Consider the following 17,588-nt stretch of genomic DNA (forward strand, 5'->3'; position numbering starts at 1 on the left):
AACGAAAAATCTTAGTGTATGACGTAAGTACGAAAGAAGAAGAACTGTTACATAAATACCTTTAATTAAAGATAAGATAAAAATAAAGAGTGACAAACACATGATAAAGATTTTGATCTGGTAATCGTAAATCCCATAATCCAACAACGTGAACCGACTGTAGAACAAGGAAATAAAACCACAAGCATTTATCTGCGCTCCTGCTGCCTTAGGGTTCTAATGATTTATACTGTCTTCTCAAACTTGTTTTTTTGTTGTTCTTCTGAGCAAAAGAGACAAAATGCTCAACATGAGTTGTTCAATGTGGAGCCATTCAATTTGCAAGCTGATGGATGATTAGTTCTCGAGTATACGTACTGAATAATAATCATCACAAAAGAAAAAGAAAAAGAAGAATCTATATCAAAACCTCCTTCAAATTTCACATTATTTGAAGAAATAATTCCACAAACAAACACAAATCGGTATCTGTTCACTGTAGACTATGTACAGTATGATTGCACTAACGTTGTATGTGTCAGATCATGCTCCACGTTCCTGGTTCTGCCTCTGCGATTTCCGGAAGTGGGAGTTCCTGTACAAACTCTTGCCATCCTTGTGCAGGGAGACCTCGGAATGGATCACTGAGTTGGGGAATCGTTGCTTGTGTCTCTCGTCGTGATTGTTGTGATTCTTCTCTTGGATCTCCACCTTCTCCTTCTCCTTCTCCTCCTCCTCCTCCTTTGGAGCGACGTACACGAAGGCACCGACGGGGACGTCGTTGAGGTTGAGAAGCGGCTCCAACATCTCCACGACGGTTCTCATCTCCGGCCTCGACTTGGGGTTGTGGCTCAAGCATTTGTAGGCAATCGCCGCGGCCTTCTGGGCTCCTTTGGTGGAGTAGAGTCCGTCGAGGCCGGGGTCCATGACTCGCCGGAGCTTGTCGGCGTTGGTGAGGTAAGGCCGAGCCCAGTCGACGAGGTTCTTCTGCCTGTTGGGTCGGTTCTTGTCGACGCATCGTCTCCCTGCAAGCAGTTCCAGCAACACCACCCCGAAGCTGTACACGTCGCTCTTCGCCGTGAGATGACCTGCGTTGGATGGAATCGCCGGTGAGTCAGCTGCCATCGTGCCATTCGACCTTAAGACACCGAATTGGAAATGGAGGAAGTCTTACCGGTCAACACGTACTCGGGCGCCGCGTACCCATGGGTACCCATGACACGTGTGGTCACGTGAGTGTTGTCCCCTTGGGGACCATCCTTTGCGAGCCCAAAATCCGCCAGCTTCGCCGTGTGATCCTGTGGGTCGAAGTAAACGCTTCCATCAAGCTCATGAACAACCAAACGAAGCAAGCTTGCAAGTGACAATGCAAACGAGGAAGGACAAGAGATCAGAGGGGGAAGGCCGTAGTCAACGGTGATACAAGCAGTGGTGAATTCATCATGCTCATTCGCTTCACACAAGCAAAGCGTAGTTCTACTTCCAACATCAAGTGTGACCAGACTTAGAGAGGTTGCCGGTCGCATGTACAGAGTCAAAGTACCTTTGCTGGTAAGTTGACTGTGCTGCGTGTGAGTGTGGTCAACGGACTGACTCAAATGCATAATGATGTGACGTAGATGGGAGAAGAAACTTACCGTGTCGATGAGTATGTTTGACGCTTTGAAATCGCGGTAGATGACCGGCTTCTCCGCTTCATGGAGGAAGGCCAACCCCTTGGCGGCTCCGACTGCTATCTTTAACCGTGTTGACCACGGCAACGAAGAAACCAACCCTGCCCATATGCAGACCAGACACAGCTTAATCTTTCATTCGCTTCATCATCTAAACTGGGTTTAGAAAAGTCAAAAGCGTTGCAAGTCGATGGAACCATTCCAGATGGCTCCAAGCGAAGAGTGTCAAGCACGAAAACGGTGACAGAGTCGATGCTCAACCTAAGAAACTAATTTCATATTGCTTGCAAAATTTGCATTTGTCTACGAGACCACCGTAGCAAGAAAGCATTTGTATGGTTAGATTTATGAGTCACTATGCGTCCCGAAGTACTTCGGTCATGACTGATGTGGCATCAGATCAGTGAAGTATTTAATAAGGTGGCAATAAAGGAAGAAGCCGTAGTGCTTGTGACGTATTATATATAATATGAGGGGATTAGGGGAGCCATTATTTGCATGAGATACGGATAAGCTTTGGTTAGAGCGACAATCTACCTGCAACTCATCTCAAAAGCCAAACTCACACGTACTGCCCTCCGATGACTACTTATTAGTTGACTAATCTAGCAATTAAAAACACGAAAGAAAGGGAAAGAAACATCTAATCTTCGCGCTAATAGCAAATTGGACTTACTCTTGAAGAGATGGTTTTCCAAGCTTCCTCGAGGCACAAACTCGTAAACGAGCATCCTGTGTTCGTCTTCGCAGCAGTACCCGATCAGTTTAACGAGATGAGGGTGGCGTAGTTGCCCAAGAAAGATCACCTCCGCCTGCAATCGCAACAGCAGCGGGAAGAAGAGGGTCAGGAACAGAGGAACCTCGGAAAACCCCAATCGACCCTTGAACTAAATTGTGTAACTAAAGAGGGCCAAAAGCCATGGCGCTTGTTCTCTCACCAGCCACTCCCTGTGGCCCTGCTGGCCGTCCAAGTCCAGGGACTTCACCGCCACCTGCTGCGCCTTGAGCCCCGGCCGCAGCTTGTCGTCAATGAATCCCTTGTAGACTGGGCCGAACCCGCCCGATCCGATGAAGTTGGTCATGGAGAAGTTCCTGGTGACGGCTCTCAGCTCCGCGATGGTGAAGGCGTGCAGGTTCGACCCCGCGAGCGTCAACGACAGGTCCTCCTGCGAGAACGAGTTGCTTGTGTCGGAGGACGACAACCCCCCCGGGGAACCTGAACTGCACTGTGCCTTCCCGGGCAGCGTTGCGGAGCTGTCGCTGCCCTTCCCGCAGCAGCTTGAGAAGAAAGACATCCACGAGTTCTCGGGCATCTTGGAGAAGGGATTTCAGCTGGATCGTGATGAAGGAGATGAAAGTGACGCGGAGAGGGAAGAAGGAAGAAGCAGAAGAAGAGAAAGTTCAGTCCTATCCGCCCCCCCATTGGATCTCTTGGTATCATTATAAAGAGCAGTTCTGGCCATTATCGATGATGTGAAATGACAAAACTGTCCCTTGATTTGGTCAATGGTCTGGAAAGTCTTAGGGAAACCTCCGAAAGCGGTTGGAATGGTATGCTTTGGGGGGCTCGCCCTCTTCCTCTACCCTTTTTTTTTATATTGGCGCACGTTTGAACCTGTACTTGCAGGGCTTCCTCTCTGCTTCTGGTTTTGGGTGGTCGATCGCCCCCGGTAAAGCAATCATGCTGACATGACTTCGGATTGGCAACATACTATAAGTAAAAGGGAAGCTGATGTCTGAGATGGCAAGCAAGAAAACCATGTAGCTTCAACTTTCTCAAGGTGCCCGGTTTCTACAGATACTGTCTGACCTTATGACATCTTGACAAATGTTACAAGATGTGATCCGAGGTGATCGCTCGGCGATGCTTAATTTGAATCGTCCCGACGCAGTAGTCGTCGCCGTCTCAATCTTACCTCCTCCGGTCGCCTTATCTGGTTGTTCATACGGCAGCGAGGACGTAAGAATGATGAGATTCTAAGGCTTTGTCCTCGTCACCTTTTGGCTGAGGCCAAAAATTTTGGATTTAGATTACGTTCATCGTCATCATAATCGAGGAGGAAATCTAATATGACCGATTTCTTGTCATTTAGAAAGGGAAGAATTGAAAACTTTGTATTTGTTTTGTGCCTATTTACATTAGTGATAGGAGAATATTTTGATGCTAGTCACAACTCGTCAATAGATCACCATCGAGGAGCTGATGTAGATGACATGAGATCCAAGTCATCTCTCACGATCAATAGTAGGGCAACAACCTATTGACCATCATGGATCGTAACCCGTGGAAAGTGATACGAGCCAACAGCCAAGGGCAGTGGTCCTCGGGCGATTGGATTGATCGATATCGCCCCTTGGTCTGCTCCTGCAGGGGAGAGCTTACAAAGAGCCATTCGATTTAACCTGGTCAACTATCATAGATGGCAGATGATGTCCCTTCTATCATCCTTTGCGAACAACATACCACAAGAGGTCATACGAATGAATCGTCCACATAAAGGGAGCCATAGAATGAAGGATATATGGATCAGTTGCCCATCAACCATGATCTCCCCTCTACTTCCTAAGTATGAAAATTAGTCCTCGATACTTGAAGAGAAACTAGACCCTAGACCCACAAATCCTCACTATTTCTATTACTTCACAAAATTAATTTGATCGTAGAAGGGATCGAATCAGAATATCCCCCGACTTCAACCTTTAGTGCAGGATTTCAATGAGACCGAAACCTACCCTAGCTTAGCCTCAAAACGACCTCAAATATTCGACCTCAAACATTCAAAGAGTACATTGGAACCACTTTGAATAACTCATCATCGGTATTGAATTTCTCACCCTAATTATCAGGAGAGTCATCCTGACGATATTATGCTTTTTAGGATAAGATCGAGCTATGCTGATACTCGTTGATAAATATTTTTTTAATGATAACCGAGATCAATCAGATATAACAATCGGTTGAATTTTATTGAGTACATGTGTTTGGCCCAGCGTATCTTATTCACTATCAATCATAACTGGACGCCAAAATGATCGATGAGGATACGTCGATTTTGAAACACAAATATTACGTCCTCCAATTCCTACACTTGTCGTGTGATGGTGCACCAGACAACGTGTAGCTCATGGAAGTTGCCCGTACTTCTTTCTTGGGCAAGGGATAAGAAATGCCGCCCGCAGCCATTCATTTTTGCACACGTGGTTAAATGGATGTGCCGTGTGTTCCAGTGGTTCTCGTTTGGTGCTTCACGAGACACTGGTACAAGACGTCAAATCCCAGTCGTCGGATTCGTGCGGATCTATTGCTCTCGCTTGTCCTTTCGCCTCTTGCTGCCGCTGCTGCCACGCAAATCTGTGAGGATGGGAGATAGAGATTGCAACTTACATTGCAACGGCGAATTGGGAATTCGCTCGAGTGTCATCTCAAGCTGTCAGCTGCTGCTGTTAAGTTTCTGCATTTAAGTTTTGACACATGGACAAAGGACGCCATCTGACACGGACATAGAATATAATATACTATGCAAGCATGTGTTCATCGAGGCGCATGCAGTTCCTCCTGCGTCTGGCGAGACAAGGAACACGGTTCTCCTCACATCTCCCCCGTTCCATGGAGCTCAATCCCACTGTTTGGCATGACAGGAGTGGTGTGGATTACCTGTTCCTTGTCTCTCCGGTGGGACAGCTGAACTCTCCACGCTATTTTTTCGTCTTTTGTTTTTATCCATCCGATGCGGACATTGAAAAGGAGATAAACAATTGGGTCTCTTGCGGTGGCCTTCCTTCTTGTCTTGCAGCAATGACATGTACCAAAAAGGACATGCTTCATAGGAATATGTACCGAATTAAGGCTTGTGAGTGTAGACAAAGAGGTTTTGGAGCAAGTAGCAAAACCAAATTGCTCACAGAACTGGGTGTTTGTTTGCTATGGTCTTTTTTCAGGTTGTAGGAGTATTATCGCAGCAGCATGACAGTCGCAGTAGGTAATCATCTCCTCGTCCTTTTCCCTTGAAAGAAACTCACCTGTTTCATAGGGAAACAGCAGCAAATCACGACCGTCACCGGATGCTAGCATAAACCGCTTTGCTACCGTGGGAACATGACCATTTCAGATCACGACTGCTATGAAATGCTATAGAAGCCAACAGCCATTTGGATTTCCACACTCCTTCGAGAACAAATTGCGTGTGGAATAAGTTACGGCCTTAACTACCACCCTCTACTTGCAGAATCATCTGAGTTTTTGCTGTCAGCCGTAGTTAGTCATGGCATTTGATACGAGTAAATGTGGATGTGAATTGACCACCAATTTGACATGTCTTTTTGCCCTAAAGCTTCTCTTCTGTATCCACGCATCATCTAGAAGACAGCTTAGTGTCATTAACTGAAGTTGTACAACGAAGGACAAATCGGAAGCACGAGACTGACTTCAATGTCATCCAAGGTTACGGATGCAGTGATGAAACCAAAACCTGGGTAAGAGAAATAATGGTCAAAGCAGAAGCTGGTGGTTGGGTATGGTTCTTCTTTATACAGCAGAAGCATCCAGTAGTTTCAGGAGTGCATGTCGTAAAGCAGATGAAGAATTCTTAAAAGCTCCTGAATCACTTGCTTTGCGCCACAGAATTGTTTCATATCATGAGGAAGACGATAAAACCTCCTCTGTTGACTCCCCCCCACCATCTCCAGCTGGGTATTTAGACTCTGAATGCGTCAGAAGTCCAATTTATCCAGATAGCAGATCTTGGGAGACATCTGCTAATGGAAAGATGTACTCTTCCTGCTTGAAGATGGATTTTTATTGCATGTATTCAACAGTAAAACAGCCCTCGAGGAACAGTCTGACGTGTTTGCAGCCGTCCGCGTGTGTTCAAGTCCAACCTTAACTAAACTAATCAGTGGCCGACCGAAGGCGAGGCTCGACTGTGATTGGTTGACCTAAGCGCCGGCGATGGCTGCTAAATACCAATCCAACGGTCAACAAACTTTATTCAACGGTACCTCACTGATGCTCATATTTTAATATCATGCATGCAGATGCTCAGCTATCCTATCTTTCAAATACATTACAATTATCTATATTATTAGACGTTAATAGAGTAGGCAAATTGTTCTATGCAAGAGAAGTCGCCATATGTATTGGGCTGTGTGTGGCCGTAGTCAAAGTAGGCGACCACAACTGTGCAGTCTCATATTAAATCAAGGAATTTCTTGATGAAATTAATTATTAAAAATATTAAAATGTTAAATAATTTGAGAATTATTATAATTGATAACATTTGCATGATGTCAAATATCTCCTTCTCAGTGTGGGGGATTGAGATTGTAATCCAATAGCAACACCAAAAAAATTCTTTCCACATATATCTATATTGACTGGATTCGGTGTATCTGATCGAAATAAGGATTTCTTAACTCTTGTAATTCCACGTATAGTCAACCTCATGTCGTAATGGACCTCCACGCCTCCCTGGTCAAGGACACGGATGGAAACCTTCAGCCTTAGCGGCAGCTAAAGCGAGGCGTGCTTGAGGCCCTTCTTTTATTCTTCTGACCCAATAAAGCTGACGGGGGGGGGGGAGGAAGAGACCTCCGCAGGAAGCTTTCCTGACACCTGTGGCCGCATCAGCTCCACGTCGTACCAGGAAACATTTGCCACCACAGGCAGTGGCGAGAAGCTGATCATTCCGCCATCTCATGCTCTTGCATGGCCACCCCCAGACAAAGAAGTGGAAGCAGAATGACTCCCATGCCTTGCCATGGGCATTTGATAGCTCCTGCCAGGCAGCTGACAGCTCTGCTTCTTCTTCGAATCGATTGATTTGATTTGATAGTCTCAAACAAAAGTTGCAGTTGATTCGTCCGAATCAGTCATCAATTACAAGCACTAGAGATGCTTATCATTCATATAATAGTCTTAGTTTTCAGCAATGCGGGAGATTGAGATGGAAAGAGAACCTGTTAAATTTTCTCTTGGAAAGAGAGGGTGAAGTTAATGAGTGAAAGAAAAATCTCTATCTGATCTCTTAACCTACCTCTAATTAGCTGAGAAAGATATCAAAGAAGGCAAAAAAGAACATTTACCATCATGAAGAACTTAAATGTTGTTTGAACGTTTTCACTAGAGTGTGTTTCTGTTGATATATCAGCTCTCGGCATCTGCTGAGAGCTAAAATTAGGTTATTCCACTGTGATGACAACAGATGGGACTTGGAACTTAGAATTCCTGATCCCAGTCCTTAGTTCTTAGTACATTGATCCAGTTTAGAATATTATGGACATATGGCTCCTCTTACATCTTTGTATATTGATCCCCAGTACACCGATTCATGGTGTATAAAAGTACCTGGAGTTCATTATTTATGAAAGAACTGAAAACTTATTTATTCTTTGTAAAAAAAAAAATCTCAATTTCTCTTTTAGAATCGAAGTTCAGGATTGAGGGAAACACACTACGTTGAAAGAGAGAAAAACACAAAATAGACATTGCGCATGTTTTACTTACACGGTGATAAAATAAGATGTGAAGAAGTTGTATATCTTATTGAAGTGAGCAATAATTATATAGGTTTAGAGGGAGTTATAAGAGAGATTGCCTCTATTCTTATCTTATCATGATTAGACAGTTTTTCTAAATTTACCATAATCCCGATCTTCTATCATGCCATCGTAATTAAGTTTCTATCTAGGATATCAATATTTTGTGGGTGAGGGGCTTTGTGAGAGAGTCTACTAGTTGATCAGCAATATATACGTGAGAAACATATAGTTGAAAAATATGTAGTTGATCTCTAACTAAGTAAAAATCAATAGCAATATATTGCTTATATGAATGGAACACTTGATTGGTGCATAAGTCGTGACATCAACATTGTCATAATATATTATAGGAGTGAATGTGGAGTTTATGTTAAGTTTATATAGCAAATTGGTCACCTAGTTGAGTTCTGCAATAGTGATGGCTATGGCTCGGTATTCAGCTTCAATTATAGATCTTGCGATTATCTTCTATTTATTAAAACTCTAACTGATTGGATTTACTCCAAGGAAGGCAATATAACTTGACATAGATGTTCTATCGTCAATATTCCCTACCTAATCAGTATCGATAAAAGCATGAAAATGAAGTGATGAGTATTTACAAATAAGAAGTCCATAATTGAAAATCCCTTTGAGATATCACATAACTCGTTTTACTGTAGACTAAAACAGAGTAGAGGGTCGATGCATGAATTGTAATAATTTGTTGAATACAAATGAGATGTTTGGATGTTTGAGAGATAAGTATTATAAGGACACAAGTACTTGTCGGTATTATGTGAGATCCGTAGTAGGGCTGTCATTATATAATTTGAGTGATTCAATAGCAGAGAGTAGAGTGACAACCTTTTTAGCATTTTATATGTTTGTCTTCGATAGTAAATCTTGAATGTACTTCCTTTGAGATAGAAAGAGTCCTGAAGATGTGTATGTTACTTTCACTCTCAGAAAGTAGCTGAAGGTTCTTAGATCCTTAATGGAGAATCGACCAACTACATGAGGAATTCATTGATCTCTATAGGATTATTGCATGTGATGATGATGTCATCAACAAATGTCAGTAGATATAATGTACTTTCATTTTATTATCATAAAAATAAGGAGGCATCAGACTTAGAGTTGATGAAGCCACTTGATGCCATAAAAAAACCAAGTTTGGTGTCCTAAGCTCTTAGAGCTTACGAAGTCTATAAATAATTTTTTATAATTTATAAACATATCTTGGATATTGAGGATAGATGAAACCAAGAGGTTGCTGCATAAAGATATATTCAGTTAGGTTCCATGTAAAAAAGTATTATTAACATCGAATCATCGTATATACTAGTCTTTTGTAATAGTCAAACTCAAGATAAGTCAGATTATTATTGGTTAACAAATAGACTGAACATTTCTATGAAGTCAATAGTTGGTTGTTAATGAAACCCTTTGCCACTATGTGTATTTTATATCTAGCAACTGATCCATCTGGGTTTTGCTTAATTCGAAAGATCCACTTACCCTTAATGATATTTTGTATATGATAAAATAGTACTACATGGAAATCTAGGGTGACATCACATATGCAGTGGAAGAACAAAAAATAAAATCCTAAATTTTTTTTATAGAAAATAAGGTTTCATCATCGTGCAAAGTTTGGTGCGTAAAATCCCGCAAAACCGAGAAACCACGTGTGTTAAGGGATGTGTGTTACCAAGGGAAATTGTATATAAATGAAAACATGTAGATCTACGAGAGATGATAAAAGAGGTCAAATGTCCTCCTCTCATAGCGGTGATCCACATGATAGGGAAATTGTATATCAATGAAAACATGTAGATCTACGAGAGATGATAAAAGAGATCAAATGTCCTCCTCTCTAGCGGTGATCCACATACCCAAATAGGGGTTGCTAGCTGAAGAGGAGAGGAGAATAAGAGGTGACAACCAAAAGGGTCTAACCCATGACCCTTTAGTTTCTTCTTATTTATAGAGGCTCCTTATCAACTTAACCCTAGTGGATCATATCCTATTGGGTATTAGATCTCCATCCAACTATCCAACCCTCTTAGATTAGTGGATCTCTACCCAATAATATCTTATTGGCTCTTATTAGATCTTATCCATAAGATCGAATAATTCAATGGCTTATTGAATATCTAATAAGATATGGGCTCTAGTGGATATCTCATATCCGAACATTTACTCATCGCAACACCTATCATATGTGTTGACTCTCTAGGCTCAATATCGAGTTGGCCGTGAGTCATACATGTCAAAACTTCTTTTGGCTCAGTGAATTATTATCTCTGTAATAATTTACTCGACTCATTGATTGCGGATGTACTAGGTCATTACACCATAGTCCTCAGACGATACAGGAGAATCTAATCCATTAGACATGTTTGTCCTCAATTACTATGTATCTATAGTTCCTCATCCATCCAATATCCTAGAGATTGTATACCAGGCATGGAACTATTAGGCCAATATGGTTTCTACTCGAGTCTCGCTCTAATCGGATTCTCTCGAAGAACACTCTGGCCTTGACTATAAGAGGTCTCAGGTCCTCAAATCCGGGATCTGTGTTGACGGAGGTGCTTGGGTGAGCAGATCTCGGTGGGTTGAAGGTGCAGCCTGGAGGAGCAGTTTTGCCGGTGAAGGAAGAGGTGGAAGGAAGTTTGTTTCTAGAGCGATTTGGTTGTCATTGAAGTGAGTCATTGAGTAAGAATAAGGAGATCGAGGTAAAGAGCGATCGGTGAGGAAGTAGGGGGAGTAATTCATCGGTGAGCACAATGCTAGAGGCACCATAGTGGGGAGACCGATCACAGTAGAGGAGGAGCACCGCTGAAGCGCTAGGTAGGGAGGCTCCTCAGACACTACGCCTCGCTAAGAGGAACTCGCAATGGCAGGACTAGGTCCTTAATTGCTGGTTAAGATGGAAGGGAGGACTTCATTGGTGAGGAGGTCTTACTTTGCCGATAGAGAGCACTTCATGGCTGTTGTTGCTGCAACGACGACAGCAGATCAACATGCAAATCAACGACGAGAGCCAGTAGGGAACTTATCGAGCCGACTTGTGGTTGCGTAATTATCGGTATCCCAAGACTAAGGGGTCACTAATGTACTCTTCGAGAACTTTGATTTTATCGAAAAATTATAGTTTTCATGTTCTTGACAGAAACTTTGGATTGTTGTTGCTAGAGAACAAGGAAGAAGAAATCTTCGGGACTGTTGTTACTGCAATGATGATAGCAGATCAGCATGCATATCGACGACAAGAGCCAGCAAGGAACTTGTCGAGCTGACTTGTGGTTACGTGACTACCGAGATCCCAAGGCTAAGGGGTCGCTAATATGCTATTTGAGAACTTCGACTTTGTGATTTTAATGTTCTTGACAGAAACTTTGGATTGTTGTTGTTAGAGAACAAGGAAGAAGAAATCTTCGAGACTATTATTACTGTAATGATGATAGTAGATCAACATGCATATCGGTGACAAGAGCCAACAAGGAACTTGTCGAGCTGACTTGTGCTTGTGTGACTACTGAGATCCCAAGGCTAAGGGATCGCTAATGTGCTATTTGAGAATTTCGATTTTATGATTTTCATGTTCATGACGTGAACTTTGGATTGTTGTCATTAGATAATAAAGATGAAAAAATCTTACGTAAGAGGCTTTGATACTATGATAAAATAAGATATGAAAATTTTATTTTATAGAAGTGTAAAGGGAGTTATTTGAGAAAGATTTCTTCTATCCTTTTCTTATCATGATTTGTGAATTTATATAAGAATATAGGAATTATATGCAAATCAGAGAGGCAACAGGAAACTCACACAGATCACATATTCATCTTTAGAGGAGTCACTTCACTTGGACAAGACAACTTATATTACTCTCCGTCCATCGAATCAGCAACAAGCGACCATCACCTGCTCCACCAGCAGCTCTAGGACCTCTCTCCGCCCATCAAATCAGTTACAGAGCGATCATCACCTGCTCCACCAGCAGCTCTACGAACACCATAGCTGTGGTCTCGGCCATGCATGTGCTCACATGCAGCGTGGGGGAGGCTTTAATCATTCCTTCCCCAACACCTTTCGCGCATCAAATGATGGAGGATATGTCCACATCGTTTACCGCCCCGTCGATCTTTGTCTCTGGCAACATCTGGGAGGAAGACGAGATCCAGCTTTTGATGTCTACTCCCACTTGTGCCAATTAGTGAACTAAGTCTGGAAGATTTTGAAGAGCTAAGATGAAGTATCTCTTTCTTCTAAATGAGTAGTAACTCAGAAACAATTTGTTCCTGGAATTGCTTTTCTGCTTTTGTTCTCTCTGTTCGGGGCCTGTGTATTCAGTCTGGTTTTTTTCTTATTTTCTGCTTGTGGAGAACTAAAGGGAAATTATCCAACAGAGTTCACTTCAGGAGCTGTTGCTAGATGACAATGTTCTGTAGATCTACTACTTCCCTGCATTTTGTCACCACTTGTATCACATGCACGAAACATAGTCACAAACAAGGAAGGGCAAGAGCCACAGCAAGCTCACTGTCCTTCATGAATAGGATGCACATCCTGTGGCGAGATGTATCTGAACAGTATCAGTTTCCCTGCAGCCACTGGCTCTATCTCTCGACTTTGGGTCTCTTGACATGTTATATCTACTAACCATACAATAGATACAGGATATGTTAAGCCAGGAAACAGAGCATGAGACGTGAAGATGCGAGCCTTAAATTAGGGCAGCAGTGCTTGTACTACATGTTCGAGACCAGTTAACCTTCATGTACACGACACAAGTGGCCGCAGTGACTTCATCCTCTTGTCCTTACGATCGTTATTGTGCCCCTCCCTTGTGTTTGGATCCTCGTGAGGCTTACCACCGCCTTGCCTGAGAGGCCCCGCCCGACCGGCGTAACACAGGCGCCGTCGGCGTACTCCCCCACCGGGTGGCGGACCGGTCGCCTCGGGCGCATCAGAATCCTTGCGTTGATGTCGTCCAGCGTCACGTCTCCCTCTTCGCCCCCGGGCTTCACCACGGCGAAGGGGTACACGACGTCGGTCTTGCCCTTGCTCTTCTTGAATCGCCTCCTCTCGCAATCTACCATGAGCCCAAGTATCAGGATTCTGCGAATACAAAGGGAAAGTGCATTGTGGCTGGCCGTCGTACGAACTACCTTGGAAAGCACGTTCTTTTACTTTGGAGGCAACGAGGCAAGGCTTCTTTCCGTTTCCTTCTCTGATGTGCTGTGGCTCTTCATAGGACGAGGAAGAGGCGAGTGGCTCTTGTACTGGGAGTAGTTGCAGCGCAGCGACCTGAGTTTTGGGCTTCAGCAGCGCGTTCGAAGGGGATCGAACTGATAAAGAAGATGATTTGCTTATGAACGAGCAAATCCAAATAATGTACAACCAAACAAAAGCACGTCTGCCCTCACTCTTTTATCACTGTGGGGGCAAAGCGAGGCATGCAAAAAAAGACAGTGGACCCCGAATGGCCATGCGCATGAAATGGACACAGTGACCAAACCTTCTTTAAGCTACATATCTTCAGAATGTCGTTGGTGTGTTGAGTGGGTTTGTGAGACAGCTTCAGATTTGTGATGCAGGAGAGAGAGAGAGAGTCGGTGGGATGAGAGACTCACAAAAGCAATGGAAAATCTTACCTGGATTTACTGCATTATCTTGCAGCATGCAGTTCAAATCACGCAAGGGATGTCCATGACAATCTGTATCCCGAAAACCCTACGAGGAAAAAGATAGCCAGACAAAGACTAAGTAATCAACAACATCAGTAATTAGTAGGCGGTGACATTTCTACAGTAAGCACCAGAATTCGAGTAGTACTAGTTGAAGAAGATCTTGGAGCTCTTTTGCCTTGTTCGTCGTCGTCATCGTCGTCGGTGACGGATCATGAACAGGCAGGAAAGCCAGGCGTCTCTGTTTGCTCGGATCCTTCCACTTTGCCACCGCGTCCTGCAAGTAACCGGTCGAGGCCTGCGATGACACCGGCGACTCCACAGCTATCACCAAAAGACATAGCAGGGTTCAGGCCAACGTTTGCATGCACAACCCAAAGAAGAAAGAATAGAGGCGCAGGAGCGACGCGGCTGCAGCTACCCGAAGGCATGAGTTGCTCATGGAGATCTCCAACCGCAAAGGTGTGTGGATCCCAATCCAAGGAGAAGTGGTAGGGGAATAGAAAATAGTTTTCCAGGGCCATCATGTCTCGAGACCGAGTCTGCTGCTGCTGCTCTCCTCACAGTTTCACCCTGCGAATGCTGTCTCCGAAGGAGTTAAATATAAGAGGCTTTTGGAAGAAAGAAGGACTCAATCAGCGGCCGGAAGAGAGAAGGTAAAAAGGAAAAGAAAGACACTGTATTCAAACAGCGACCATCCAAAGGAAAAGATGTGCATTGCGGCTCTTTCTCGTGATTCGTTTTGTTGATATCTATCTCTCTCTCTTCTTTTGCTTTTCTCCAATGTTGTGAAAGAATGATAGCCAAACTATCTCTCCCTCTTAAGATTAGGACAAAATCTAAATTGGAAAGAAATAAATCTAGCTAGGCTTATTATTATTATTATTATTATTATTATCATTTTTCTTGCTAGCTAGGCATGTTACTCCTCAATGAATGTGTCGTGGAATGTTTATATAATGCATTTGGGAATGAACGCAGGATTAAGGTGTCAAAAGTGATATCAAGTTGGTTGCTTATTTTGCCTTAGAAATGTTCATAAAGTAGCATCGAATTGCCACTAAATAATGCATACTACATCACGACTTCATCGTGCTTTCCCTTTCTCCGTTCTCAATGCGTACCTGCATGCCCTGGCCGCTGTCCACCGTAGGAACGTGATCGCACGGTCGAGAAAAGAGGACATGCGACCCGCCAGTGATAGTGTTCTCCATGCATCGTGATGCGTGTGACCTCATTCTATTCGACGTCTGTTTGAGGTGTTCGATCGTACGTACCGGTGGTGTGTCGGAGGTGTGTCTGAGGACGAAGGATTGCAACATGCCCGTCTGAAGGATCAAATGATTCGGCCGAAGGATCCAAACTGGGGTGTGAGAGGCTAAAAGCCATTTTGCCTCGTGGTGGTTCTTCGGACACTCCGCAACTTTAAGCTGCGCAAAGTCCTAAATGAGGACTAAGCGTGATAGAGGAGGCTTCAAAGCAGCAGCACCCTTTATGCCGGCGAAGCCATGTTTACAACACTCTCCCGGAGACCTTTTACTGGAACCCACAATTTTCCATTCATCTCTCTCTCTCTCTCTCTCTCTCTCTCTCTCTCGCCCTCAACCCTTCCTTCTTTTGGAAAGGTAGCATTGCAGATTAACTTTCCATCTTTTCATTAACCTCTCATTAGAGGTTATCTAAAAAGGCTTAATCTTCCGTTTATGTACAAGGTTGTGGTCTTGGCGAGTAAACTGTCGGGTATATCATAAAAGATCATCAAACCACTATTATAGATTAATTACTGTTTACTCAAAACTATTATTTTCTATCTCAAATTAACCAAAGCATTAGAAGGACTTTCTCGCGCACCATTCAATCTTGATCTTTATGTATATTAGTGATGAGGTTAATAATGACGATAAGACTCAGGTAACGTCAGTTGCCCCAGATGACACCTTATGCCTCTGTTGACCTGGCAGTACCTGGTCAACTCGGACCGGAACGTCGACTGAGGCACATTAACATCCTGCTCAGGCTCAATCCCTCACTCCACGCCAACGTCGATGTCGGACGCTACCAAAGGTACGATCCTGTTCCCTGTAGGCAGGCATATCAGGCGATGATAACTCTCACTATAAAAACCCTCGCGCTCCGAGGAAAGTGAGGAGGGAAAAAAGAAACCCCCTGCGACTACTCACTAATTTGATCATCAAAGGGGTCGGGTCGAGCCTCCCGACCCGACCTGTGTGCAGGTGCGAAGACGAAGGCCTCCCATTGAACGCCCAAGCGAGGTGTTCACTCCTGGAGGAGACAGCAACCCCGTTCCGATCGGACCATCGTGACAGGCCACCTCAGCAGTCTAAAGAGTCGTCCCGGGAAGATCTCCATCATCCGGACCCGAACCAAACCGAGTCGACCCAAAGCCACGGCTCAAAATTATTTACACTAACAATTAGTTATTTATTAGACACTTGAGCCACTCACTCAATTATATCAGACCTTTTATACATGTAAATCTAAATCAAATCAAATTGATTCTACATCATCATTACTATTTGAATGCGAAGGATTTATGATGAGACATGGACAGATTTGATCATGTGGATTAGACCTTCCATTACTTCAATAAAATTCAAATAGTGATGAAATATTTGATCCACATTGTTAGTTTATCAATCTGATTTTTTTTTATAAATTTACAAAATTTTATATGCATATAGAGAAGCTATCGGATGTGTACATTGATTAACAAATTTTGTCAAATACAATCATGTAAATAATTGCTGGAGGTCTTATTAGTCTCCTACCTTGCTTTCTGTTTTGAGTTCTAATGAATTGATATTAGGCTGTATTAGAATTTTAATTTAATATATTTTTTTCTGAAAAAAAAGTTACGAATCGAGTAGAAAATCAGACTCATATCTTTATGTGTGAGACTCGAGCTTCCAAATGAATTATTATTTATGACCATATTATCGATATCTAAATTTGACACACTTAAGAGTTACAAATAACTATAGTGATATTGAACTTACTCCCTTCTTTATCAAAATATGGGTTTTTTAATTATTTTATTTTTTTCGAGTGATATTTTTTTTTTTAGTTTTTTTCATTTGGTATCTCTATTTTTAAATTTTTTTATATTGTTCATTCATTCATTATTTATTATGAGGCCTGTCACCTCTGTTTCACCGTGAGGCTATGCACATATTTATTGTAGATGATCATTATCAAATTGAGGATGATCCATCCATAGTGCAACCAAAGACATACGATAGCAACACCTTTTTCATCACCCTTTCTATTGTTACTTCACCTCTCACTATCTTCGTTGTTGTTGATGATGAATATTTTTTTTTTCTTTTCCTTCTTCTATTTCGATGACTCGATTGACAAATTTATTGTTACTGATAGAGAAAAACGATAGGGTTAAAACGACAAGATCTTATAAAAGGGAAGGAGACGTCCATGATAGGATCTAAGTGATGGGGTTGATGAGGTGAAAGCGATGAGACGAAAACAACACACACGAGAGGGACAATGATGATAGGTATTTTAGGTATTAAAGGAAAATAAAAATATCAAATAAAAAATATAAAAATATTACTTAAAAAGAGAAACTCAGGTCTTTACAAAACAAAATTATGTTCATTAGATTCATGTATGAATTTAATATCACATTATTATTTTTTAATTTCATTCACCGGAAAAAAAAAAAAAAAGGGAAAAGAACTCA

The 17,588-nt window shown here is 42.7% G+C and overlaps 2 protein-coding genes across 5 annotated transcripts; both read right to left on the reverse strand.

Moving 5' to 3' along the window:
* Nucleotides 1–398: 398 nt before the first annotated feature.
* LOC135678156 (serine/threonine-protein kinase RIPK-like) lies at nt 399–3,069 on the reverse strand. The gene is made up of 5 exons (XM_065190631.1): nt 2,591–3,069; nt 2,329–2,464; nt 1,617–1,753; nt 1,154–1,277; nt 399–1,067 (listed from the first exon to the last, which is right to left on the reverse strand). Exons 1-5 carry the CDS (start codon nt 2,963–2,965, stop codon nt 523–525), a joined length of 1,317 nt encoding a protein of 438 aa, XP_065046703.1. The 5' UTR covers nt 2,966–3,069; the 3' UTR covers nt 399–522.
* A 9,737-nt stretch (nt 3,070–12,806) lies between these two features.
* LOC135679827 (uncharacterized) lies at nt 12,807–14,398 on the reverse strand. 4 transcript variants are annotated; one of them, XR_010515344.1, is made up of 5 exons: nt 14,292–14,398; nt 14,002–14,194; nt 13,838–13,916; nt 13,352–13,531; nt 12,807–13,275 (listed from the first exon to the last, which is right to left on the reverse strand). XR_010515344.1 is itself a non-coding variant. In XM_065193813.1 (5 exons), exons 1-5 carry the CDS (start codon nt 14,299–14,301, stop codon nt 12,989–12,991), a joined length of 732 nt encoding a protein of 243 aa, XP_065049885.1. In that variant the 5' UTR covers nt 14,302–14,392; the 3' UTR covers nt 12,807–12,988. The 4 variants fall into 4 exon arrangements, 3 of the variants coding, with proteins under 3 accessions (XP_065049885.1, XP_065049884.1, XP_065049882.1); XM_065193813.1 differs by having other exon boundaries at nt 14,019–14,194; nt 14,292–14,392; XM_065193812.1 differs by having other exon boundaries at nt 13,349–13,531; nt 14,019–14,194; nt 14,292–14,392.
* Between the last annotated feature and the right edge of the window lie 3,190 nt (nt 14,399–17,588).

Source organism: Musa acuminata, chromosome BXJ1-7 (assembly GCF_036884655.1).
Source record: "Musa acuminata AAA Group cultivar baxijiao chromosome BXJ1-7, Cavendish_Baxijiao_AAA, whole genome shotgun sequence".
In the NCBI taxonomy this organism is placed as follows: Eukaryota; Viridiplantae; Streptophyta; class Magnoliopsida; order Zingiberales; family Musaceae; genus Musa; species Musa acuminata.